Below are 27,864 nucleotides of genomic sequence, written 5' to 3'. Positions count from 1 at the left end.
CTCGGAACCGAGCCAGCCATCTTCCAAGCTCGCGACAGCCACAAACTCTCGAGATAAACTCTTACCCACAATTACCCTCTCCCTGTTACCTCAGATTGAGTTTGCAAGTCAAAGTAAGTAGAGGCTTCCTCTGGTCAAAGAACCTACTGGAACAGGATGATGAGATCCACTATAAGCCTGAGGAGGGGGAAAGAGGGAGGGTCGTAATGACTGAACGAGGATCAACAATACAGATGGAATGTTATGGTAAGACATAACTTCTTTATCTGATATTGTTAATCCTCGTTCATTCCATACACCTGGGACAGAGTCCCCAGCTACCTTTATTCCTGGGAGGATCTCATGGAAGGACATTCCTGAGCATCATTGAACCAAAGGCCGCTCTTCCTCTGGAGGCCAAATCCAATTTGTAATGGCTGATGAAGGTATGAGGTCTAGCCCAAGTTGCAGCTGCACAAATGTCAGGTAAAGAAGTTCTAGCATGGAAGGCAGCAGAAGTTGCGACCGACCTAGTGGAATGAGCCCTAATGGCTGCAGTCAAAGGGTTACCGTGAGTTTTGTAAATAAATGTTACACAGTCTTTTAAACATTTAGCCAATGTGACCTTAGGAACAGCACATCCAAGTCTAGGACCAGAATAGGCCAGGAATAGCTGATCTGATTTGCCAGAAGCCTTAGTTCTGTCCAGATAGAAATGAAGTTGCCTGTGAATGTCAAGGGTATGTAGCCAATACTCTCCTCTGTTAGAATGATTGGGAAAGAAAACTGGCAATTCAATGGATTGTTTAATTGAAATTTCAGAGATCACTTTTGGCAGGAAAGAAAGATTAGTCCTCAATGACACTCTATCTTTATGAAAGATTAAGTAAGGCTGTTTGATGCATAGAGCTTGAAGTTCAGAGATACTTCTGGCTGAAGTAATGGCGACCAAGGACAAAGTTTTCCAAGAAAGAAACTTGAGGTCACATGCAAAAGCTGGTTCAAAAGGAGCCGCAGTAAGTGCTTGCAGGACTAAAGACAGATCCCATGGCTGGCTAGGTTCTCTAAAAGGGTATTTCAAATGATTTACACCTTTTAGAAAAGTCTTGCATAATTTGTGTGACATAAGAGAAGAGTAATGGACACCATTGTGAAAATGAGATATCTCGGCCAAATAAACTCGAATGGTAGAAGCAGATAGGCCAGATTGGAATAAACTGGACAGGTACTCCAGTACTACCGGCACTGGTGCTGAAAAAGGGTCTATCTCTTTTTCCTTCAGCCAAATGGTAAACCTTTTCCACTTGCTGAGATAAGTAGTTCTGGTGGAAGACTTATGTAATGCAATAAGAATGTCATGTACTGGGGAAGAAAGATCAGTCTGCCTGGCAATCACTGGAAGTGGAGGAACCAAGCTGTGAGCTTCAGGCTGTTCAGGTTGGGGTGAATCAGGTCCTGTGGATGGGAGATCAAATCCGGAGTTGGATCGACAATCCATGATTGATCTAGCAGGTGAAGCTATAAGAAGGGGAACTAAATCTGCCGAGGCCAATATGGCGCAATGAGGATTATCTTGCTGTTCAACTGCCGGGCTTTCTTCAGGAACTGGGGAATGAGAGGGAGAGGGGGGAAAGGCATAAAGCAGACCCGAGGGCCAATCGTGGACTAGAGCATCCCTGGGTGACTGTCCCCAAGGAGGAATCAGGGCGAAGTTATTGATGCACATGTAGTTGGTTGGGGATGCAAAAAGGTCGCAGCAAGGGAAACCCCAGCGGTTGAAAATCTCTGCCACTATAAAAGGATTCAGAGACCACTCATGTGGTTGCAGAATGCACCTGCTCAATCTGTCTGCTATCACGTTGGAACTCCCAGGAATGTGCATTGCTAAAAGAAAGCAGTTGGTAGCCATCACCCAGTGCCATATTCTCATGGTCTCCCGACAGAGTGGGTAGGATTTGGTTCCGCCTTGTTTGTTGATGTACCAGACTACACCATGTTGTCTGATTGTATTGCAATCATCCTTGACAGAAGGAGGGGATGAAATGCTTGCAACGCTAGAAGCATCACCCTCAGTTCTAGGAGTTGCAGATGAGCCTCTAGGTCTGACCACGTGCCTTGGACAGTCTTCCTCTGAATAATCCCCCCCACCCCCACCCCATCAGGGAGGTGTCCGTGGTCACTGTGGCTTTGGGTTGTTGGGGTGTGAAGGGGTAAGACCATTGTGACAGGTTCTGTGACATCCACCAAATCAAGTCTTGTTTTCATCTCTGAGTCACCCAAATCTAGGATGAGAGAGGAGACTGAAAAAGGTACCACTGGGTAAGTAGTAACCATTGCAAAAAAGCCTCATGTGAAGCCTCGCGAGGGGGACAATGATGATGGAAGCTTCCATGAAACCCAACAGCTGGAGAACAGAATATGCTGTTGATCTTTCCCTTGAGAGGATGGGTATAAGTTGTTGTTTTATCCTTAAAATTCTGTGCTCTGGAATCAATGCCATGCAGTTCTTTGTGTCCAACAGGACCCCAGTGAATTCTATGGATTGGGATGGGGCTAGGTTGGATTTTTGCCAGTTTATAGTTATGCATAACCTTTCTACACTGTGAAAAGAGTATGCCAAGGCTTTTTCCAATAGATGTCTGGTGGGTGTGGTGGTGAGCCAGTCATCTAAGTATGGAAACACCCGGAATCCTTGCAGTCACAGGTGAGCTGCGACAACTGCCATGCACTTGGTGAACACTCTGGGGGCTGTAGAGAGTCCAAAGAGCAGTACTCGGAACTGGTAATGACTGGCTCCCACACAGAAGCGAAGGAATCTTCTTGATGGTCTGTCCACCTTTATGTGGTAGTACGAATCTTGAAGATCTATACAGCACATCCAATTGCCTGCCTCCAGGAGTGGGAGGATAGACTGTATTGTGACCATCTGGAATTTCTGTACTTCTATGAATCTGTTTAGTACACTGAGATCCAAAATTGGTCTCTAGTCCCCTGTCTTTTTGGCACTAAAAATAATCTTGAGTAGAATCCGGATTCTATTAGGTCTGGTGGGACTATTTGTATGACTCTTTTTCTTATCAGCTTTGAAATCTCTAATGCTGCTTCTACCCTATGACTGGGTGGAACATCGGATAAGCTCCTTAATGGGGTGGGACAAAGGTTTCCTGCCTTTCCTGTTAAGGGGTATAGACTATTTGTAGGCTTCTGAGCCCCCAAGCCCTTCTGTGTTGGAGGGAAGCCTTCTAGCTTAGTTTTTTTTTCTTATAACTAGCCAGTTTTCTAGTTTCAGCACTCAAATCTGTTTCTTTGATCTCAGCACTTGTTCAGAAAAAAAAAATTTTCATCTGCTTTTACTGTACTTGTGTTTCTACCTACTTTATTTTACTTTTGTATCATCTTAAAAGTACTCAATTGTATTTAGTACAGCTTGGTGTAACTAATTCTAAGCCTTTTGGTTTAAACACTTGGGCTTTGGACCAGTTGTTTTGCACTGAGAGGGTTTGTGGTCTGCACTGTAGTGGCAGAACAGGTAGCTTACATCCTTCTAGGTTGGGAACTGCTGATTGAGGGCTCAGTGTCTGTTATTCTAAAAGTGTATTAACTCTGGTTTAAGCACTTGGGCTTTCAGGCCAGTTATTTTACATTAAGAGGGTTCGTGGTCTGCACTCTTGTGGGAGGAGAGGCTGGACTCTGCCCTTCTGAGCTGGGAATTTCTGGTTAAAGGCTTATAGTGCATGCATATCTGAACTGCTTCTTACTGAAGTTGGTGTGCCTTGTTTGCTGTGGCATAGACTGGATTCGGGCCTGCTGGATCTAGCTTTGTTTGTGTAACTTGAGCACTAATCCAGGCATTCTCTAAAGTATTCAACTATTTATTACTGCTTGGTAGTAACTTGATTAAAGTGTAGCTATCATTCTAAGTCTTTTGGATTAAGCACTTGGGCTTCAGACCAGTTGTTTTACATTAGGAAGGTTTGTGGCATGCACTGTGGTGGCAAGACAGGTAGCTTTCATCCTTCTAAGTTGGGAACTGCTGATTGAGAGCCCAGTGTCTGTTATTCTTAAAGTGTATTAGCTCTGGTTTAGGCACTTGGGCTTCAGGCCAGTTATTTTACATTAAGAAGGTTCGTGGTCTGCACTCTTGTGGGAGAAGAAGCTGGACTCTGCCCTTATGAGCTGGGAATTTCTGGTTAGAGGTTTATAGTGCCTGAATATTTGAACTGTATCTTACTGAAATTGGTACACCTTGTTTGCTGTAGCATAGACTAGATCCAGGCTGCTGAATCTAGCTTTGTTTATATGCTTGTTGTTTGTTTGCTTGTTATTTCCCTGGAACGCTAATTCCACCTAATACACGGCTTCTCATCGCTTCTGTGGATCACTAGTGATATCTGCATTGCTTACTGTACTTATTTCCTTGTTTCACTTGAAAGAAAGTCAGTTTGTCGTTTTTGCATTTAAGTTACCTGTAACACATTGCACTTAAGTTACCTGGCACTTGCGTGCTAAAGCAATTATATAAGTCAGCACTAAAAATTAAAAGCACTACACCCTCACTCCCCACTGGCCCTTGTTTTCAATTATTAAAGAATTCCCAATATTATTCTAGCATGTCCAAAGGTCAGTTGTCACTCTCCTCTCCGGTCCAGCTGGTGAATCTGGGAATCTTGAGGCAATGTTACAACTGCCTCATGTACACAGACAACCCTCTCCTCCTCCCAACAAATTCCAACACGTGAGAGATGCAACCATATAGCCAAACTGGAGGCTAAGCTCCCTCAACTCAGTACTGGCATAACCAGTCAGGAGGAGAAGGAAACCACACTCACTACAATTCCAGTCTCACATAGACCTACCACGACAGCAAACCAAACACATAATCAGACAAAAACATACTCGGAGGCTCTAAATAAAGATCTGCCTAAGCAGCAGAGACCTCCAAAGCAGACACCCAAGCAACCGCTACCCCAAAACAAAACACGTGCAACACATATCTCACAAAGCCAGTGTGCCAAACAGTCACAGCCCTTAAGACTAAACAACACACCTGATACACTTATAATAGGTGACTCTATCATCAGGCACACTGACGTCCCGCTCACCAGGCTGAACAAGGAGAGGGTCACGGTGAGCAGCCTGTTGGGCGCTAGGATCCGCAAGTACAAATATGACTCAGTCATTGTCCATGCTGGTGTGAATGACCTGAGATGTACCTCCCTGGACTACATGAAAAGAGACATAAAGGTGCTCTCTGAGCATGTAGCCCAGGCCGGTATGACCCTGACCTTGAGTAGCATCTTACCCTCACCAAGAATGATGCCACAATATGAAGACAAGATGATCGATTTCAACAACTGGCTTAAGTACCGGTGTCATTCAAAGGGGATCCAATGCCTGTCAGCTTGGGATGATATGCTCGACAAGCCACGATGCTTCGCTAGGGACAGCTTGCACCTGTCACCCCTGGGCTTTCGGATATTGGCAAAGGCTCTTGCTACCCCCATAGTGCCTTTTTTAGGCAAGGCTCAAAAGACAAACCCACCTCCATAGGTATCACAAGGGATAAGAAGCTAAGAGTAATGCTACTCAACGCCAGAAGTCTAAACCTCAAGATGCACGCACTCAAAACTCTCCTTAGCATGGAGAACATTGATATCTGTGCAGTAACAGAAACCTGGTTCAGGGCTCCTGAGAGCACCCCAGCACTACCAGGTTATACCTCATACCATGCTTTTGGCCCCAAAACTTGGACCGAACCACAAAAGGAGGGGGAGTATTGATATTCATCAAAGATACCCACACCAACAGGTTGGTGGCAAAGCACGAAGCATCAGAGACTATTCATGTGCAACTAACAGTGGGTAAAACTGCCTTCCAGTTTATAGCCTGCTACAGACCACCCTCCCAAACCCAGGAACCCCACTCGGCCTTTCTGAGAACACTGGAAAATATGAAGGTCTCTCCAAACACCATTATATTGGGCGACTTCAACTACCCAAACATAGACTGGGAGCATTACTCTAGCTCCAACACCCTAGCCCAAAGGTTCCTAGAATTTATAAACTCAAATGCTATGGAACAACTTGTTACCACTCCCACAAGAGGGGAAAACATACTGGACCTGATCATCACCAACATGGGGACTCTATGCTCCAGACCAGAAGTGTATCTCTCACTGGTAAGATCAGACCATAAACTAATCTCACTGGATATTCACATCCTGACCCCACCCCCTGCCTAGAAAACCACAGTGAAAAACTTCTCTAAAGCAAATTTCACACTCCTCAAAACCGAGGTGGAATCCTTCAAAGCCCCCGGGCCTGTGGAAAATACGGCCCAGACCGCAGAATCCTTTATAAACGCATTCTATGAACACCTTCAGGAATGCATGGATCATGCGATCCCAAATAAAACCAAGACCCACTCCCCACTCCTCCAAAGGCAGACGTCCTGTCTGGTGGACCCCAGCCATAAACAAACTATACAATAGAAGGAGGAAGCTACTAAATGATAGAGCAAAATCCCAAAAAGGGAAGGCATCACTGATCAGTATTAGCAAAAAACTATGGGCACTCATAAAATTGTCTAAGGCCAGCTTCGAGAGAAAAATTGCACAGGACACTAAGGATAATCACAAGGCTTTCTTTAGTTATGTTAGGAACCTGGGTGGTAATTCCCAGATATGCTCAGAATTAGTCCAAAATGACAAAAATACACGGAACCCACAGACATTGCCAACATCCTAGCTGACAGGTTCAGCACAAACTTCTCCCCTCCCCACCAAAGGGCAAATATCTATCCCAGCAGAGTGCTGCCCCTGACATCTCAGATGCTCAGGTAAGAGCCGCCCTCTCCAAAGCAAAAACACAGCATCAATGGGACCAGACGGTGTCCCGGGCTGCATCCTACATGAACTCCAAGAAGAGCTAAACCCAAACATAAAACTACTGTTCAGTCTCAGCCTTACTACAGGATATGTGCCCAAAGAGTGGCGTACAGCAACAGTGGTCCCTCTCCATAAAGGTGGTGCCTCAACGGATCCTGGAAACTATCGCCCCATAAGCCTGACTAGCTTGGTCTGCAAAGCTATGGAAAGGATCATCATGGACCTCATAAATAAAGATATTGGGGACCTACAGACACTGGATCCTACCCAGTTCAGCTTTGTTAAGGGCAGATCCTGCCTCTTAAACCTGGTTGATTTCTTTGAAACAGTCACCAATGCCATTGACGAGGGGAAGGTGGTCCACACAGCCTACCTGAACCTCGCAAAAGCCTTTGATACAATACCCCACTCGGGCATTATAGATAAACTCACCAGCTTAAATATAACCCCCTATGTCACTAGATGGATTGCAAACTGGCTCAAGGACAGAACCCACATGGTTAGAATTGCTGGAGCCATGTCAGACTCCAAACCAGTTACAAGTGGTGTCCCACAAGGCTCAGTCCTGGGACCTCTCTTGTTCTGTATATATTTCTCGGAGGTACAGGCCAACACGGAAGGACTGTGGCTGACCAAGTTCGCAGATGACTGCAAACTGGGCACCATAATCGACTCTCCAGCTGACACAAGCATCCTCCAAAAGAGCCTCATAGAAACAGACAACTGGTGCCAGAGCCATGGCCTCAAGCTAAATGCCAAAAGTGTATAGTCATCCCCTTTGGCAAAAACAAAGTGCCCACAAATTACCACATAGGTGGTAATCCATTAAGTACAGAAGAAATAATTAGGAACCTGGGGACCCAAGTTGATAGCAATCTCTCATTTGACAACCACATGGCCAAAGTGGTTAGAAAAACATTTTATATAGCCCACCTAATCATGAAGGGATTCACATCTAGATCAGGGGAGGTCATCGTGCTTCTTTACTCATCCCTCATCAGGCTTATAATTGAGTACAATGCCCCTTTTGGGATGTACCTTAGCAGACACCTGCAGCAACTGGAAAGACCCCAAAAGTACCTCACCAAGAGGATCAAAGGGCTCAAACAGATGACATATGCTGCCTGGTTAAAGAAACTCCAGCTCTACTCAGTGGCATACCACCTGTTCAGAGGCGATCTGTGCCTGATGTATAAAGCCATGTCCAACCCGGAATTAATGGACATGCTGCACCTCAGAAAATCCAAATCCCATCGAGCTATGCGCTCGAGAGACTTGAACCTCAGCACTGAAATAAATAGGACATGCTGGAGGGACAGATTCATAACCCAGAGGCTCCCTTCACTCTGGAATAAAATCCCAGTCCAGGTTAGGCAGAGTCCCTCATTGACTCTCTTCAAGAGGAATCTTGATGAGTGGATGGGAGATCGTAGGTTTACCCCGGGTATCACTTCTGTGTCACTGTTAGACAGAGGCACAGTATACTAACCTCGAAAAAGGGCATAGCAAAATAAATTTAAAATGGGTGGCGAAAGCCAAACACATTCTGGCTAGGCTTATAAATGCCCTAGGGCAGATAGCCTAGTATGAACCTATGAACCTATGATATCCTCTGGTTATTATCTCTTGTACCCAAGAATCTGTGTTAATGATTAGCCAGGCAGAAGGGTATGAAGAGAAATGACCCCCAACCACTTCCAGAGGAAAGCAGTTGGGCCGCTCTTCAGGAGCGCTGGTAGGACTGGCCAGAGAAAGAATCTCTGAAACCCTAGTTACGCAGACCTCCTCTGCCCCAAAAGGGGCGTCTTCCATATGAGTTTCCCCCTATGCCTCTAGGGGAAAACACGGCTCATGTGTCACAGAAAGAACCCTGAGACTTTTTGTGCCACATCTTCCCACTCTTCTGGTTTCTGGATAAAGCCCGTTGAAGGGAAGAACAGCAGACACCCACAGCAGAAAGGGTTTTACCGTTCTGTTCACACCTAGCCAGTGTGTCTTTAACCTTGGGCACAAACAACAAAGAGGCTTCAATGGGAGCATTCAGAAAGGAAGCCTTGAAAGGTTCCGCAAAATCACACAAGCACATCCAGGTATGCTGTCTCATGACTATGCCTGCACCCGCTGCTCTAGCTGCTCCTTCTGATGCATGATAAATCAGACGCATGGAGGAGTTAGAAATTGATTCAAGGGTGGCTAACTGTAAGGCCACTTTGTCCCAGACCTCATCAGACACAGCTCTGGCCAAGGTTTCAGAGAGCTCAGACATTAAGTCTCTTTGAAGCCTGGTAAAATGTGCCATATAATTCAGGGACCTGACTGCAAAGGTCACTGATGCAAAGGTATGCTTCCCTAATCTGTCCAGCGCCCAGGACTCTTTGTTGGGTGGGTGGACAGTCTGGCTTTCTTCCACCACATCTTTCTTTGTTGCGGCCGCTGCCACCAAGGCATCTACAGGAAGACCTTTGGACCAGTGAGGCTCACTATCTGGAGGGGACAGGATTTTATCTGGCCTGTGGGGAATGGTGTTAGTGGCATCAGGAGCCTTCCAAGCATGCTGCACGATGAGCCGGACAAGGTCGTCGGCAGGTGGAGTAACCCAAGAGGTAGGGGGCCGGGCATGAAAGGCCTGCAGGAATACAGACTCTTCAGAGGTCAGCTTAGAGGGCTGCCAATCACCTCTCTGCTTAAGTATTTCGAGGATATCTCCAAAGGATACCTCAGAGGGTGGCCGAGGGGACCCTTCCCCATCATCAAAGTCTGTGTCTTCCATAAGGGACTCTTCTGCAGAGTCTATGTGCGTCCTCTTACATGAACTCTTGCAATGAACTTTCTCAGGGGGAGAATCTGGAGAAGAGAATGCAAGAGGAGCTTCCAGTGGGAGTGTGTCCTGAGGCCCTTGTACCTGGTGTCCGCTAGAGGTGTCTTGTGTAAATTGTGGTCCAGAGGAGAACAGGGGCACTGACAGCACAGGATTGCCAACAGACGTGAGAGCCTTCTCCATGAGTTGGAAGGCTGGTCCACCTGAGGAGGTCACACCCTGCTCAAGCAAATTAGCCCACCGACTCAGAGTCCCTGGATGGCTGTGAAAAACAGGAGTACATACGTCACAGCTAGCATTCAGAGCAGTGACTGGGGTGACAAGTCTCTCCTGCCACAAAGGCAACTGTGACTCTTTAGTGAGGTCCATGAAAGGAGCTGAAGTGAGGGAAGTCTGTGCTACAGTAGGGGGATTTTAAGGCAATGAAGGAGGAGAATAAGTAGGAGTCCTTGGAGAAGAGTGATCACCTCCAAAGGAAGAGTAGTTCCTGGAGGGTTGGATACCTCTGGCCAAAAGCAATTGATCCTCAAGGCACACCACATCATGTTCCGAGAGGCTTCTAGTGGATCTCACAGACATAGCTGAAGGGGAGTCAGGTCTATTCAAGGATGCAGGAAACTCGGTGCCCAGAAAGGGGTCTTTAAATGGTACTAAAATAGGTGTCTGCACCGAAAACAATGGAGCCGTAAAGGCTTGTACTACCGGTGTCTGCACCAAGGAGATCATTGGTGCCGAAGGTAAGGTCTGCACCGACGAGGTCAGTGCCGAAGTAGTAGTTGGCACTATGGTAGATGCCGAAAGAGTCTGTGCAGAAAACGAGGTAGTCAGTACTGAGAGAATAGTTGCTGCCGTGAAAATAGTCAGAGTTGAAGTAGAAGCTGGCGTCGGAACAGTCATTGACGCCACAAAGGTCTGCATCAAGGAAAAGGTCGGTGCCGATAAGGAAGTCTGAACTGGGGGGCCCCTCGGTTCTGATGAGGTATGGGGCACAAAACATGGTGCTGAAGTAACACGTGGTGCCAAAGGCTTTGGTGCCAAAGATCTAGGCACCAAAAGCCTCGGGGTCAAGGAAGTCAAAGCCAAAGCAGAAAGTTTGGCCTGCTTAGGTCTCGGTCCCTGGTTGTCCCCAGCAGGAGACAACAGGAGAGACTTGGCCTTCTTGTGTTCATCTCTTTTCTTATGTGAAATAGGAGGGGTTGAAGCCTCCGCCCCAAAAATAGCCTCTGAAAAGGAAGATTTAAGTAGTCCCTTTAAAATCAGCTTATTTTTCCTTTCCACCAAAGTCCTGTTAGCAAAATTAGCACAAATCTCGCAAGGCAGGTCAACAGTCAAGTGAGGCACACCCAAACAGTAAACACATAACTCATGTGCATCCAAAATAGGCAATTTTTGCTCACAATCCACACATCTTTTAAACCCCAGACTACCTTTTTTCTCTGCCATAATAGGAGGAAGGAAGAAAGAAAAGGAAGGAAGATGGTATCAACAATGGTACAAGAAATACCCAAAGATAAAGCAGGAAAGAATTTACCAACGATGGTAAAGGAGTTACCTCACAGTAAGAAAGAAAGGCTAGAAGAAACCAAAAAGAGTTTCCAGATGTGATGGGGTAAGAGATAACTATTCAACAAATTTAGAACAGAGAATAACTGCAATATGATAAAGTATTATCAAAGAAGTTTATTTAGCTCAAGAGATGCAGCTTGACACGACTGAATGGTGACACGGCAAACAAAAATCTGAGGTAACAGTGGGAGGGGAATTGTGGGTAAGAGTTCAGCTAGAGAGTTTGTGGCTGTCGCAAGCTTGGAAGATGGCTGGCTTGGTTCTGAGGTCGGAACAGATAAATCAGGCATAATAAATGAATGAGGATTAACAATATCAGATATAATGTTTATACACCACTACTGATGACACTCTACAGGCAAAGACAACTGAACATGATATATAGTAATCAGACTTACAAATATCTTTGGCCTGATAGCTCAATAACTTCTATTTGGCCTTACTCATTCAAGCTGAGATTGACATGCAAGCCTTTCCTTGACATAAAGAATTCCTAAGTAACAGAAGCTTTACAGTTGCAATAGGTTCTTCTACCATCGTAGTAGCAGCATCAGCTCCATTTTCTAAAATGTCTCTCGGGAAGCCATCCTATCGCCAATTCTGTTCTTGTTTGTAAATAGGTTTCAAGTTGACCCATTTTATATTGAGGTCATACTATATGCAGATGACATGGTGATCTACAGGCCTAACCCTCCTACAAATTTTGGGACAACAAGCCCAAGATGTAATTAAATTACTTTATGGCTAGGCCATAAAAGATGGTATCTGTCAGTTTTCAATGCAGCTAGATAGAATGTCTGTGCTGAGAAGCTTTCTGTATTGTCTTCAGAATGAAATAATTACTAGTTTTGAAATATGAAGGCATGCAATTGTTTTATATCTTCCAGCATCTGCCAAAGATCTGAGGTCTATGTATTTTCATAGGTAGATGCTAAATACTACTAGGTTCCAGCAATGGGGGTTTCACCTGGGATAGAGTCAGATGACAAGACATGATGTTATTCTGCAAGCTATCCCAGCAGTAATATTTGAGATATTAATTTGAAAAGTCTCTGAGTGAGACAGAGCATTCTGTATTCTGTCTTGGACCTGACAACTAACAAAGATCCATTCACCATAGCTGCCTTGCTCTTAAGTAAGTTTATAGTGTATAGTAATTCTCTTAGATTCAGTCAGGAATATAGCAAAGCTTAGTTTAGATATTTTTCTTTATTTATTTGAGACTGTCCTGCAATGTTGTTTTAAATATTTTCTATGGTTATGAACTCTGATGTCACTGTGAATATGTATTTAGTACTGTCTTGTTCTTATATAATTAATTATTAAATGTATTTAAACCTTTCTTTGTGACTGATCTGTGTAAGGATATTTAAGTTTTGAGAGTGGTTTACCTTCATATTGTCATAATGGACAATATCAATAGTGCATTTTGGCGAATCAAATGTGCAAAATTCAAACTTCGACATTCTCAGAAGTTCGAAAGTCAGCAAATCAAACAGCTGATTCGCTGATTTTTGAACTAAAATGTCAAAGATACATCATAATGCAGGGGGACAAGTCCCCTGCACACCCCCCTACTTTAATATACTAATTCTAAGATTGCACTACAGTGGGGATTGGGATCATTTCCCAATCCCCGCTATAGTGCATTCCGCACCCACAATGTTGAATCTGCAATGAGCAAATGCCAATGTGCATTCGCCCATTGCACATTCGGACAATTTATTGTCGAGGTTTTGCAACTTTGCAAACCTCCTTTCATACAAAGTAGAGTTGCACGAGAGCATAATGCACTTATGAAGGTAAATCTTTGAGAGTACTTGCATATTTATTTGGTCACACTGTGGGACACTCCTAAAAGCTTTGCTCTGGGTCAAACTTCAATTTGTATTAATATTGCACAGTAAGATTGGACACCCTTTGTTAAGGGCCTTAAAGTAGCTAAGAAGGAGTTGGCTGATGGCAATGATAACTACCTTATAGTCTGGGCAAAAGGAGCCATAGCTAGTAAACCTGTGCCAGTCTTCCTCAGGTTAGTGTGTGTGTGTGTGTGTGTGTGTGTGTGTGTGTGTGTGTGTGTGTGTGTGTGTGTGTGTGTGTGTGTGTGTGTGTGTGTGTGTGTGTGTGTAAATCAAACCTCAGAGTGTGTGTGTCAGCTACTTAGGCAGGGACATGAATCACTGGTTGGACAGAGAGGGTGCTGAAGGTCTTGGCTTGGCCACTCAGCTGAGATCTCATCTCTATAGCTGTGCCAGTGGAGAGTCTTACTGGGGATCTGGAGAAAGAGGGAGAAACCAGCCCTGGACTGACTGTGGTCTCTGTGTGCTCTTAAGGGAAATTGCACTTGATGCAGAGATTCCTTGATTGTAAGCTACATGGCACATCCAATAACTGCAGAGGATCCTTGATTACTGGTCCAGTGGTGGATCACCACACTACTAAATACTGATTAAAGTCAAATGGCCCCTTGCACAACAAAGATCTGGGATCCTCCTTAACACACTTGCCCATAAATTATTAATACTTGAATTCATCCCATGTTTCACAGGCAATCTCACACAGTGTACTTAGAATCAAGTTTTAGATCACTCTCCTCATCAATGCCCTTTTTGCATACTCTGAAGACACAGCTCTACTGCACTGAGTGCACTTTTTTAGTAATTACCTCACATTTTTGGAAATCCCTCCAAAGAGGCATTATGCAACGTCAGATAGATGCTAAACATTTTATTCATAGATGCCCCAATACTAAAAAATATAATTCAAAGATGCTTCATGAAAATTCTTTCTTAATATCATAATTTAATGCTTCAATTTAAAAATCACCATTTCATATTCTACTTCATAAACTTATCTTTGGTTCACTCAATTACTTCCTGTTAATCCTTACTGACTTCACTTTAATAACATCATCAATTTTTCAACACCTTACTCAAATTCTTGTCACACCTCTATAACCAACATACTTCTGTATCACTGCCTTCTTTACACTTATTTATCTCATAAAACATATACATCTCATGTCAAAATCTTTACATCTCTTTAAACACTAAATCTGATATTACTCTTTAACCCCTGCTACTATGTAACAATTTCTCTACTACCTCCCCCTACCAATGTGCCTTGCTTTGTGTTCCTAGAAATGCCACATAAATGCTTTTATTTTCTTGTGCGGTATTTTCCCTCTTCACTATCTCTCTCCATAACAATTGTTAATATTGTAATAAGTGTTTGCTGTTTGAATATTGTCTGCATTCAGATTTTGTATCATGACAAATGTTTCTTTATACTTATGCATTCACAATTGCATTCTATCCTGGGGTTAATACTAAAAATGGTGTAATTGGATCAGCACTCTACCCTGGTTAAAAATTATAAATAAAATAAAATAAATAATGGGTAAGATGTGATGATGAAAGTTAATAATTTGTGTAGCTGTGCAGCACACTAGTGGTGAAGAGGGATAAAGTGTACTTCAGATTACCTGTACTCAACTGGTGACACAGGAGATGGATAGGCCACATGTGGAAAATTCTAGTGGGCTACTAACATCAGCTTACCTATCCTGGGGGATTGTCAGGCATCTTAAGTTCTCTGCAGTAAAGCAACATTATGCAGGCTCTGTGCTATATAAGTGGTGTGCAAGTTAGTCAAAAGGCTGTGCATGCACAAAAATGCACAAGCACCTCCTGAGGGCAGCAACTGCAAAGCTAGCTAGGCTGCTGGGTAGTGGTGGCACTTAGGGTACACTCCCTGGCAGAAGTAAAATGTTGCACCAGTGATTTCCTCACTGGCTCCAGATGTGGGTGAAGTTGTGCAATGGGGAGTTTAAGGCACATCCGACAGACTCAGTGAGTTATGAAACAAACTAGTGGCAGCTAACAGTCAGCAGCAGGTGGAAAAAAAAGAAGTTCCAGTAACTGCATACTTGAAATACTACCTTTTCATCCTTTCTTTTCCTTCTTAAACTCTAGGGCAGATATTGTACAAGTAAAGGACTCCTATCAGTATAAGAAGAACGAAAAAGAAGATTCAGAGACTTTCTGCCGGAAACCCTTCATTGTCCGAGTCTACTCACCCACAACAGGTAAGGTCAACTGCTTTAGGCTCTAATGGACAGCAGTTACATTTGGACAAATGTCAATGATTTACTGTTAATACATTCAAATTGTATTGTTTTCTACCTCTTCCTAGATTCTTTGAATTACCCCCTTTCTCTCTTTCAATAGGCTGCCTCTATTTCAAGTTCCTTGGCCCTAATTCCCCTGATTCTTTTACTACTGATACAGTCCTAGCCACCCGTATTTATGTGATAATCCAGCTTTATCCATCACTTGGTATGCTCCAGAGTTCTGCAGTGGATTTTGCCTGTTATTGTCATATTTCTAGGTAGGCTCTGCACTGAGTGAAATAGGTAGCATTCAATTAGTTAAGGGTGTTTGTTTCTTAAAGTTTGATGTTATTGCATTAGTGACATATAAAGCCACTAGCAAATGTTACTGTATCATTGATCTGACCTGCTTCTCTTTTGTACATGTGCTGCTCTATTCAGGTAAGAATGTTCATGTTTTAAAATTATTATTTCTGAGCCATATCCTACTTAGAGTTACGATATTTGCAAAGTGCACATGTGCAATGAACTACAATAAATGAAACCATTTGTCATTTAATATAATACTTTGAATGTCTGTTTTTTCTGCAATGGTAGCTACATATACTACAGCTTAGAAGGTGTTCCTGTATTTGATTTTAAATGATCACTTGATCACGTATTATCTCAGGTATTTCCAGCCATATGGAGCACTAGGTTAGCAGAGTATTGCATGGATTGTCTCACTAAAAGAAAACCATTCATAACTAAAATTTGGTGCATTGTATTACAAATATGCTGTTTATACCTGGAAACAGGATGCTATCTGACATCTTCCCATACAGCTCATATTACAGAATGCTTACCAGTGGCAGTCTGGTTAGGAGATGACTCACAGTTATACAAATGATCTTGGTTGACTGTCATGAAGCTGAAAGAAAACACTTGCATTTATCAGAACACAGAATTTTCTTTCATCAACAAGAAGGTACCATGCAGCCAGTACAATAACTCAGTGTACACTCAGCCATTTTATCATTCATTGTCTCCAGTGCCTTAACCACAGCCTAAAAGTCTTTCGTTCCTGGTTGATGATTCTTGCAAAGTGCTTTGACAGACTTATTCGGAGACAGAGTACACATTATAATTTTTAGATATTATGCCTGCATGCTGTGTTAGCTGACTAATATCTTCAGTAACCAGCCTCTGGTGCTCACACCACTGATGTTCAGGTTGTTAACTGTCAGTGAGGTAGTCGGTCGATGTGACGTCATTATATAAGTAACAATGGGTTTAGACCTAATTAGGAAAAATCTTGCAAGCACTGCATTTCTTTTCTGTAGATCTCTCCTCTTATTATAGAAACATAAAGCACAGACTATTTGGGGATGACAGCAGGTGTGGACAAGTGATAATTGTCTGTAATACAAATTACAATGGAAGGACAAATGAATATAAGGTTTCTGAGAGAAATTAAAATGATTGTTCATTTAAGTAAGAAAAAGATTTCTCAATTGTAATGATGGATATATTTCCTTCCTTAAGATTTAACAAGACTTTGAAGAATGTGGCCCTTGGGTTTATCAACTTAATAAGAACAGAGTGATTAGGAGCTTCTATTAAAGAAATAATACTTTGGGAAGACAACTTAATGCGTGCTAACTGTTTTTGTATAGATAATCTTAATTTCAGCCACATTGGGAACAGGATCATGCTGGGTAAACTAACTTAAGAGATTCCATTTGTTTATAAAAAGTAGATGGGATAGTAGATAGGGACAGAAAAGAACATACCATAACATTTTTCCTGAACAATGTTTGGAGTTTAAATAGTAAGTTGTCTGCCTTGGAAACTAGAGCTATCGGTAAAGATTTTGATGTAGTCCTTCTCAATGAAAATTGATTCTCAAAACTAAATACGCCCTTATCAATTAACAGATATATTGGCTTTCATAATTATAGAAGTAATAGAAATGGAGGTAAAGTATCAGTTTATTCAAAAATTAACCTCACCCTCATTTGTTACCTAAGGGGACTTGTGTTGCATTACTATATGTTAAGATTATATGGAATGATTCACCTATGAAAGTAGGTTTGTTCAATCACCCCTCCCAATCAATCAAAATATGAAGTTAGATAACTTGTAAGAGCAATGACAGCTTTATTTTCTGAAAATATTGGCATCGTAGCTGGAGATCTGAATGAACCAAGCACTGACTGGAAGCACTTGTCCTCATATGATGGCCCTTTAAGTGACATTATAGTCTTAGTATATTTGGCTATATTCAAATTGTCAATAAACCTACAAGAGAGGTGGACATCTAATTGTCTTGAGGTTAGGATAATAAGCAATAATTATTCATGCAGTTACAAAAATAAGTTAGGAGTTCCCCAAAGAGGTGTTCTTGGTTCTGCACTGTTTATTATTTTTATGTCTGGGATCCACTGGTAATAGACATTGCTATAAATGACGTTTACAGATTATATGACAATAGGAGCTATAGCACACTTGTTAAATGACCAATCTAAACTACAAAATATGTTGGACATTCTTGTACATTGGGCTCAGTTTAACAGTGTAGAACTTAATGTAAAAAAAACTAAAGTAATACACTTTGGTAACTCAAATAATTGTACCCCTTATGTGATTAATTGGTGATTCATAGATTCAGAGATTGTTACTAGGCTAACAACCTGGGAGACCTTTCTAAGTCTAGCCAAGTTTTTCTGAAAGAATGACATCCTGTATCTAAATAGTACATTGGGGGACAGTCAAGCGTTTCTAAGCTACTACTGTCCATAAGGGACATAGATGAAAGGCCCAGTGTAAATGACCTATTCCCCATCCACTTGTCTAGGTTGCACTTATAATGGGTAACAGATTACCTCAATTTTACATGAATGAGAAGCCTGTTCCATAGGAGGGGCAGTCTCTGGGACACATATCTGTCTCTCCAGCATGTTCTGTTTAAGTCACAGACAAAATGTAGTCCCCTAGACTTTGTATTTCTGGTACTGTTTGACTTATGAATATACAGGAGATTCATAATTGTGGGGTTTGTGGATGCTTTGTAAGGCAGACATAGATTACCACTTGGCAATCTATTGGAGACTGAGTAGAAGGAAAGGGATTTATGGTGCTCTGCATAAGGCAGGTTTGTTATGCCTTGTATTCGTTTTGTAAGGAACCTCTGAAGTCTCTCTAGTTGTTGCATATGCCTGGAAAGGTACATACCTAAGGGAGTATTGCACTTTATGATTGGTCTGATAAAAGCAGAGTACAGTGGGATAATAATCTCCTTGGACCTAGATGCCACTCACTTACTTATAAGTTGTGCAACATAAAATGATTTCCTCAATACTGTGGCCATGTGATGGTCGAAGGCAAAGCTATTGTCTACATGCATACCCAGAATCCTGACCACTGGGTCTACTTTTTAGGGGCGTATTATCAACATGGCAATTAGCCAGGACAGTTGACTTCCCAAAGGGTACAATTATGCATTTCTTAGCATTGAGTTTAAGACCATGCCTTTGGCACCATTTGTTAGTCAGAAATAGACCTTCTTGAAGAATGCTAGTGTCTGCAGGGAAGTCGATGACTACCCTCAGTTTGCAATCTTAGCCATAAAACTTCAGTGTTTGCTTCCACTTCTGAGAAATAGATGCCAAAAAAGAGTAGGGCCAGTACTGAGCCCTGGGGGACTCCGCTACTGACTAGCCCCTTGGAGGAGGTGGTCTCACCTATTTCCTGGGTCCTATCAGTGAGCCAGTTGTCTATCCAATGGATGATAAAGGGGTTTATACCTAATTTAGTCAATATGTCTATAATGCCCGAGTCATTATTCGATCAAAAGCCTTGGGCAGGTCAAGCTGTGTTCTGTGCACAGTCTTGCCTTCATCCAGTGCTTTGGTGAACCTCTCAAAGAATTCCACCATATTTAATAGGCATGACCTTCCTTTAACAAAGCCAAACTATGATGGGTCCAACATTTGCAGGTTACCTATGCCCTCATTTATCATGTCCATGATTCTTTCCATGGCCTTATATATGAGGTTGGTCAGACTTATGGGCCTGTAGTTACTTGAATCAGTGGATGGGCCTCCTTTGTGCAGGGGGCATTACTGTAGCTATCTTCCATTCATTAGGCAAAAAACCTGATTGTAGGCTCCAGCTGAAAAGTGATTCAAATGGACCACAGAGATTGTATTTCATGCTATTTAGTAAGCATCCTGGGATGTTATTGGCGCACATCGATGCAGTGTTTTTGGCCTTAGAAAGTTCACTGAAGACCTGTTTCCTAGTAATTGTTGGAGAAATGTGGTATATGATATTTTCTTTGGACTATCGGGGGGAGTGGGTGGAGAAATTAGAGCTGAAAGTGTTAGCCAAAAGGTTGGAAATGGCCTCCAATTCAGAGTGGGTGATGTAATTAACAATAAGTTCTGTGCATTGTTGCATATTTCCCTTGAGGCTATGGACATAGCTGTAGAAAGCATTGTGGTTCTCCTTTGCCTAAGAAGTGATTTTAATTCAAATTTGGCCTTTGAAGTATTAATTAACCCTCTTAGCTGCCAGTTTACACTGGTCAGGGAGTTTTTAGTTTGTTGGGATTTGTTCCTCCTACTCTTGGACAAGATTTTTTTTCTTTTGTTGTATAGCTGATTGGTATTGTGATTCCACCAGGGTGGTTTGTCATTTGAATTGTCTTATTCTTAACATGAATGGGCACAGCTTGTTTTCTACAGCTATCAATATGGCTGTGCAGGGATTTTGTAAATAGCTCAGCAAACTCTATGGTGTTCACTGGGGTTTGGGGGTGTTTAAAATTTAGCCAAGGTGTCACTTAATAGAGAGAGTTTAGCTTTGGAATAGTTCCTAAAGGTTTTTGGTGTCACTGGGTCCACAGATTTCATTTTTAATTTAAATAATACTGCCTTACAATCACATCTGATGAGTGAGGACATTACACTGGGAGAGGAACATCACTCCCCCATGTTTGTGAGTACAAGGTCAAGTATGTTAGTACCACTGGTAGTAGAATGGATCAACTGTTCCAGGATGTTGGTATTAATGAAGTTTAGGAATTGCTGGGCTTGTGCATTAGAAGTGGTGTATGATTCCCAGTCTGTAAAGGGGTAGTTGAGATCCCCCAACAAGATTATATTGGGTTGAATTGTGAGGGACTCTAGTAAACTGAGATAGGTAGTATTGGCTTCCTGGGACATGGAGGGGGATATCGAGATTACAAGGATATGGTATGAGACCCTGTTTATGATGAGTTGCAGTTCCAGTGGGTCATATACTTTAGCTAGTCTGGATGTGAGGTTGTTTTTAATATAGACTGAGACCCCTCCACCTTTAGTTTCCTCCTGAGCAGTAGCTGGTCCAAAGGGATGAAAGGTGGTATAACTTTGTACTGCCAGGGTACTATCCATGACTTTAAACCATGTCTCCATGGAATGGAAGGGTTGCAGGGAGTGGAGTTTCCTGATAAGACTTCTAGCATGGAGCAGAACCACCTTCAGATATTCCCTCATATGTTAAGTTAAGTTGGGAGGTTTATCAGTTTGGCATTGCTTAAAAAAAGGCATCACAGGGGTGAAAAGGTCTTTGTCTATATCCAAAAGCCTAGCAGGGATAAGTGCAAACCATCCCTGGCAAAGCAGCATAGTTTTTCAACCATGTCCTCCCATGCCATCAAATATTGTATCCCCTTGGACCGACATCAGAATCTGAGCCAACTGTTAAAATCAATTATTTTCTATTGGCAACATGGCATCATCCTTGGAAAAGGTAGTATGCTGGTCAGTGCAAGACTCATACCTGCCTGAGACACATAGTGACCTCTGTCATGTCTCACTTAATATACTCAAGGGAGGTATACCTCAGGTCATTAACACCAACATGGACAATGACAGAGTCATACTGCTACTTGTGGTACAATGACTATGTGACTTTATGGATCCTAGCTCTAGAAAGACAGCTAACAATGACTCTACTCAGTCTTGTGAAGGGGACATTGGTGTGCCTTACTATAGAATCACCAATGACCAGGAAATTAAGTTGTGCACTGGTTTGCCTTAAGGGCTTAGCAGTAGAGGCATTGGATACAGTGTTACTATGTCTAACTGTGGCTGATGTTATTTATATATATATATATATATATATATATATATATATATATATATATGGGTCTACTGCTTTTAATTGAATACCACTTATTTGAAAAAGAGCAGTAGACTGCTCAGTTATGCGAAAGTGCACTTATTCAAAAGTGCACTTTCGCGAACACTGCTTCTGCGAACGTATCGCACCACAGTGGAGGACAGTAGGAAAATGTTCTATGTCCTCCACTGTGGTGCGGTAGTCATGGACCTTAGGGTTAGGGCACGGGTCATGGTAATGGGATACCATACTAGCTATCCTCTTACCATGACCTGTGCCTAACTAAGGTCGTGTTTCGCACCACAGTGGAGGACAGGCTATGTCCTCCATTGTAGTGTGGTAGTCACGGACCTTAAGGTTAGGGCGCATGTCATGGTAAGGGAATAGCCCTACTAGCTATCCCCTTACCATGACCCATGCCCTAACCCTAAGGTTTGTGACTACTGCACTAAACTGCAGTACGTAGCCTGTTCACTGAAGCGGGTTTCACAAAAGTGCACTTTCGATTAAATGCACTTTCGCATAACCCAGGGTCTACTGTGTAATTTCGAAAAAGTATATTTTCGAAGTTATACAGTAGACCCATATATATATATATATATATATATATAGAGAGAGAGAGAGAGAGAGAGAGTGTGTGTTTAGCATGAGCCTCTATGCTGCTCTACTTTGTTGACACTTTGATCACATGCCTAGGTCCCTGTCTCTAGCCTCACTGGGAGAAAAACAATACAATAAAGTTATCAGAAAGTGACTTAGCAAGTCCTATGGTTTTTCTTTGCCCAAACATCATATGACATTATTAAATATCTGATGATGATATCAATGACACATTTCCTATCCTCCCTCAATGTGCATGAATCAGAGCTTTCAAAATTGACTTATAAACTATTCTGTCACGATCTGCAAATGTTGGCTTCATTTCTGATAGTGTTGCTGTTTAAATACTAAATAAAAAAAACTCTGATTTAGTTTGAACACTGCTAAAATTTGTAATCCTACCCATCAAATCTGCCACACACCAGTGAAAGCATGTCATGTTTATTCTATTTACATTTCATTACTTGTGCTTCACTCAACTTTTATCAGTCATGTAAAGCCTTGAAATCACAGTTGCATTATTTCTGCAATGTACTGCAGTTGCAATATTTGTATACTTTACTTGGTCCTATGGGACCCTGAGTTATTGCTGAAGAAAGTACTTCAGACCACGTCATCTACCTGGTAATACACAGATAAATAAATAACATCTGATTGTTATGTTTCCTTAGTAGGTAAAGGCTGAGGTGAAGAAGAGAGTACAGGCAGGATGGAGTGGGTGTTGAAGAGTGTCAGGAGTGATTTGTGACAAAAGAGTACCAATATGAGTGAAAGGGAAGTTCTACAAGAGGGTAGTGAGACCAGCTATGTTATATGGGCTGGAGACAGTGGCATTGACAAAAAGGAGTTAGAGCTGGATGTGGTAGAGTTAAAGATGTTAAGATTTGCACTGGGTGTGACGAGGGTGGACAGGATTAGGAATAAGTATATTAGAGGGTCAGCCCAGGTTGAAAGGTTTGGAGACAAAGCCAGAGAGGCAAGATTACATTGGTTTGGACATGCTGAGGAGGGATGCTGAGTATATTGGGAAAAAGATGCTAAGGATGAAGCTACCAGGTAACAGGAAAAGAGGAAGGCCTAAGATAAGGTTTATGGGTGTGGTGAGAGAGGACATGCAGGTAGTTGGTGTGACAGAGCACAGGAAGAAATGGAAACATATGATCCACTGTAGTGACCCCTAACGGGAACAGCTGAAAGAAGATGATGAGTAGGTAAGGGCTGACAATCCCATACAGTGTGTGATTGGACTACATGATGATTTTCTGCAGTGGGACTCAACAAAGCAGGATTTTCTGAATCCTGTTCACTGAATTTTGCAGACAGCAGAAGTCCTCCCTAAATGAACTGCTTACAGTCCCAAGGTGTTGCTGTCCTGGAGATGGTTGTTTTTAAATCAGATTGAGATGGATGAATCCAGGTGCTTGGAAGCAAGCATAATCACAATAAAAATAAATAACATGAGTACATAGGTACTGAAAGATCTCTCACTCTCCTTCATTCAGGCAGCTGTGGTCAGTCAAAAGATTTGGCCTGCAGAACTTAGTGAAACTTTAGTTTTTTTGCTGAACCTGATTTTGACTATCTGATGGGAAGATGTGTAATTCCATCATTTATCTTCTCAACATTTATGATATCCTATAGCCATTATTTTCTGCAGTTTTTACTTAAACTCAAAAGTCAACTGAAGGTTCTCTTACACGTATACACAAATGCACACACTCATGTTCCCAACACTCAGCCTGTGTACCATGTGTGTGTGCATTACAATACTTATCATATTAAAACTACATTCATTAAGAATATCAGGCTAAAGTGCAAGTTAATTTGCTCTCCATGATAAACTATAAAAAAAGGGGGGGGGGTCAAACACAGCTCCACTTTTAAAAAGGTTGAGTAAACTGTCAATAAAGTACAAATGAAAACTAATACTCATGCATTCTGTCTCATAATGCATTCTATTTCAAAATGTAATAATAATAATAATTGTGTGTGAATTTGCCATGCCTGAGATTAATAAACAAGGTAAGCATGCAAGGACACAGACAAGATACCTTGACTGCTTCCTGATGCCCATTTAAAGCACAGCTTCACATTTTTTTCTCATATATGAAGTCATTAGCAATCAAGATTGGTGTACATTGATCTGAGGTAGACATTAATAACATATTACAGATCAGGCATTCATACTACGGTATTATTAGTATACAATAATTACCAACTACAACTTCTGTTCATTGTATCCTTAGCTCATACCAAGATGATGTGATGGTACATAAATAGCTATTGTTTAAATCTACTTTTCAAGCCAATAATGATTAACAGTCATGGGGTCTTAACAACCTTTCTGGGAGACAGGCATTGCCACATTAATAGCTCTAAACCTATACTGAACATTTCAACAAAGTTTAAAACATTAATTCAGTGATGTTTTAATTAAAACTGTATTGGTCAAACCTTTTCAGTTTTTGGTGCAGATAAATTTATTTTTCAGGACAAGCAGATTTGTACTACCACCTGATTAAAATTTAGCATTCATTAATACATACATGGCACAGAGTATATATTATCCTTATATTTATATCTTAGAATTATAATTATACTTATATTATATTATATTATGCATTATATTATAATATAATACAATGGACAACGCAGTGGTGCAGCAGTAGCATTGTCGCCTCACAGCAAGAAGTTCCCCGGTTTGATTCTCGGTTACGGTGCCTTCTGTGTGGAGTCTGCATGTCCTTCCTGCTTTCGTGTGAGTTTTCTCTGGGTGCTACGGTTTCCTCCCATGTTACAAAGACATGTGTCTGGAGTGTTTCGCCCCGGGCCACTGCTGAAAATTGGCTTTGTTCCAAGTCAGACTTTCCCAGTAAACAAATGTTAAATAAAAATAACTGTAGAACATGTCATGTAATGCTAACAATAACATGGATTTATGTCTATTCCAGTTATTCAAGATTTTGTTCTGGTGTCCCAGCACACATGTCCAAAGGATGCTGTAAAAGAAATGGATGAACTTTATGAGGTCTTCCAGGAGGTCAGAGGTCACTGGCAGACAGAGGTGAGATCAATGGAAAACTTATTATCCATCCTTTCTTTCCCTGATTACCTCAGTTGTAACAGACTTAACTTTTCTACAACTGTAATATACCCTCGTTTCTTTAGGAAATCAGACAAAACATTTTTGCCAGGGTTCATGTCTGACTACTAGAAGACAGAAAAGAATAGTTCCTCTTATACATGATGTTTACTGATAGAAAGTCTCTAAACAGTATGCTGGGGACAATGGGTCAGACAAAAGGATATGATTTTTTAGATTATGCAGAGATGATCTCTTGTGCTTCTGGGAAACAAGACCATTGGGATGTGATGCAAAAGTTGTGTCTTGTACAAAGGGGAGAGTAGGCCCATTTGTTTTTACAATACGTTCTCCAATGGGGAGTTTCATGGTAGCAAGACTGCAGGGGCCAATGCAATGTTAACTTCTAGCTCACCAAAAGTGGGGATAGCAACAGATTGAACATTTACTGGATACCAACAGGTTATAATTAGGACAAAGGTGTGACTCTTACACACGTGTTGCAGTCATGTATCCTGCTCTAAGTATCTATCAGTGCTTGGGCACTCATTTTTTTTTTTTATTTGAGTCATTGTGCTTGAAATTTCTTATGAAGCAAAGTTGAAAAAGTCAGGCCTGAGATGCAAGAAAATGTGCTGTGTAAAGTATACCTCAAATACAGAGAAAAATGGACTGTAGGATCCAAGACCATGAACTGTACAGCTAGTGTAAAAGAGTCTAACTAATGCAATAGTAACATAGTCACGTGGTCAGTCAAAGTGTCCATCTGTAGATTTAAAAGTTAAGGTTTAACTAGTATTTGTTGTTTTATGTACACTGAATGGTCACAAGAATTGCTTAGAATGTGAAATCCAGTGTTTCATTTAAAGAGACAAAAAATGTTAGATAACTTATTCATGGAGATGATCAACCATATTAAAAACAACAAATTTATGGAGTAACATTTTACTGAATAAATTTGCACTCCCAGTTGTTGTGCTTTTTTGAGCTAGTACAAAGACTATCCATTTTTTTTCAGTTTAGAGTTTACCTACACAATGCTTTTGCTCCCAAATACATTTTAATGAACATAGATGTGTTTTAAAGTACTATTATACCAGTCTGGGGATATCAGACTCACAAAACTGTGCAACCTGGCAAAAGTGAAACTAAAAACCACAAAATAGCGCATTCCCAGGCTAGTGATATCATACCTGTGGTCTAGCAACACTAATTAGACATGTATGCCTTAGAGAGGTATACTTCAACAGGAAACAGCATTACATCAGCAAGTTTGAATCAAACTACTAAAAGAAAACGCAGAAATTTAAAATGTTTTAGTTCTTTCTTTGCAATGGCTCAAAACTACCTTTTAATCTTTAACAGAGCAAAACCATTAACATTCTTATAAACTGAACTCTGAAGAAAACAGTAACATTATTTATAGCATTGCGTCTAATATCTAGTCAGAATTCCTCAATATGTATACCTCCTTTTGCTATATGAATTTTATTAATACATCATAAATTATTGATAAAAAATGTTTAAAAGTAGCAAGACGTGAGATATCTCTCTTGGGTAAATTTTGATTTTTTCTTTTTCAAAAAATGTGCAGTATGTGTACTTGTAAAGATTGTAATTGGTTAGGCATGAAAAACTGCTTAGAATTCGCTTTGCTGGGACAAAGATGAACTTCATTTATAGGGTTATCATTGGTTGGTAACCTCTTAAATTATACACAAATCTTACTGTGTATACCTGACTAATTCTATTCTTTTACATAACTGTCTTATGAGTCTAACTCATAAATTAAAGCATTGTGTAGGGGAGCTTTTCTCCCCAGGCCTCTGGTAAAAATGGATGTATATCCAGTTGGACTAGCCTGGTCAACAAATGTAAAATAAAATAAATAAAAAAAAAAAAAATTTATTCTATCACATTTGTTTGACAATTTATTATTCACGCTATGTTTTTTCATATTTCTGTATTGCGAGTATTTACTTATTTGATTATGAATCTTATCTTGTAATTGCTATTTCCTCTTACATGTGTATTACGTGTACTAACTCAATTTTGTATATAATCTTTTCATCTTTGTTTTCATCCTTTTATCTTTTTATGTTTTTGTTTAAACTTGTAATAACCATTGGAGCTTTTCTCCCTGGGCCTCCAGTGAAAATGGACATACATCCAGCTGGACTAGCCTGGTCAACAAAAGTAAAATAAAAATAAATAAATAAATAAAATTGTCTCTTCCTGCTTGGATGGTGACTGTATACAAGAAATGTGAAATTTCGTTTAATGTACCAAAACTGTTGGCTTGGATGTAAATGGCAGTAGTCCCATTAATAAGGTGACAGAAAAAGCTTACTTATTTTAAGTTTGAGTCAAATAACTGAAAATTGCCAATGTATGAGTCTATTTTCACCATATATACCTCACAAGTTCAACTGATACAAATTTTTAGCTCACATTTAGAAGGTGATTTTTTACAGCAATATCAGTACTGCTTTTCTGAAAGGAACAGTCTGATAATGTAAGCACAAATATTAAATGATCAAGATAAGACATTACTGAACTGTTCCCATAAACATTTTAAAATCAACTACCCCCAAATATTCTGCAGAGTTTTCTTAAGTTCAATAATCATCTTGATAATCTAAGGTATAAGGAAGCTTATAACTCTGAAATTCTGC

The 27,864-nt window shown here is 41.1% G+C and overlaps 1 protein-coding gene across 1 annotated transcript in view; it reads left to right on the top strand.

The window, feature by feature from the left end:
- Positions 1–27,864, top strand: part of LOC122808354 (deoxyribonuclease gamma-like) — a 248,208-nt gene that overhangs the window by 73,470 nt on the left and 146,874 nt on the right. The window contains exons 4-5 of the mRNA XM_044079319.1: positions 15,224–15,336; positions 25,059–25,171. Of these exons, the coding sequence (XP_043935254.1) occupies positions 15,224–15,336; positions 25,059–25,171 (226 nt within the window). The remainder of the gene's footprint in view (positions 1–15,223; positions 15,337–25,058; positions 25,172–27,864) is intronic.

This window comes from Protopterus annectens, chromosome 8.part0 (assembly GCF_019279795.1).
Source record: "Protopterus annectens isolate FY-2018-M chromosome 8.part0, PAN1.0, whole genome shotgun sequence".
NCBI classification, from domain to species: Eukaryota; Metazoa; Chordata; order Ceratodontiformes; family Protopteridae; genus Protopterus; species Protopterus annectens.
Note: the sequence above shows the minus strand (reverse complement) of the source record. Positions and strands in the feature narration are given on the sequence as shown.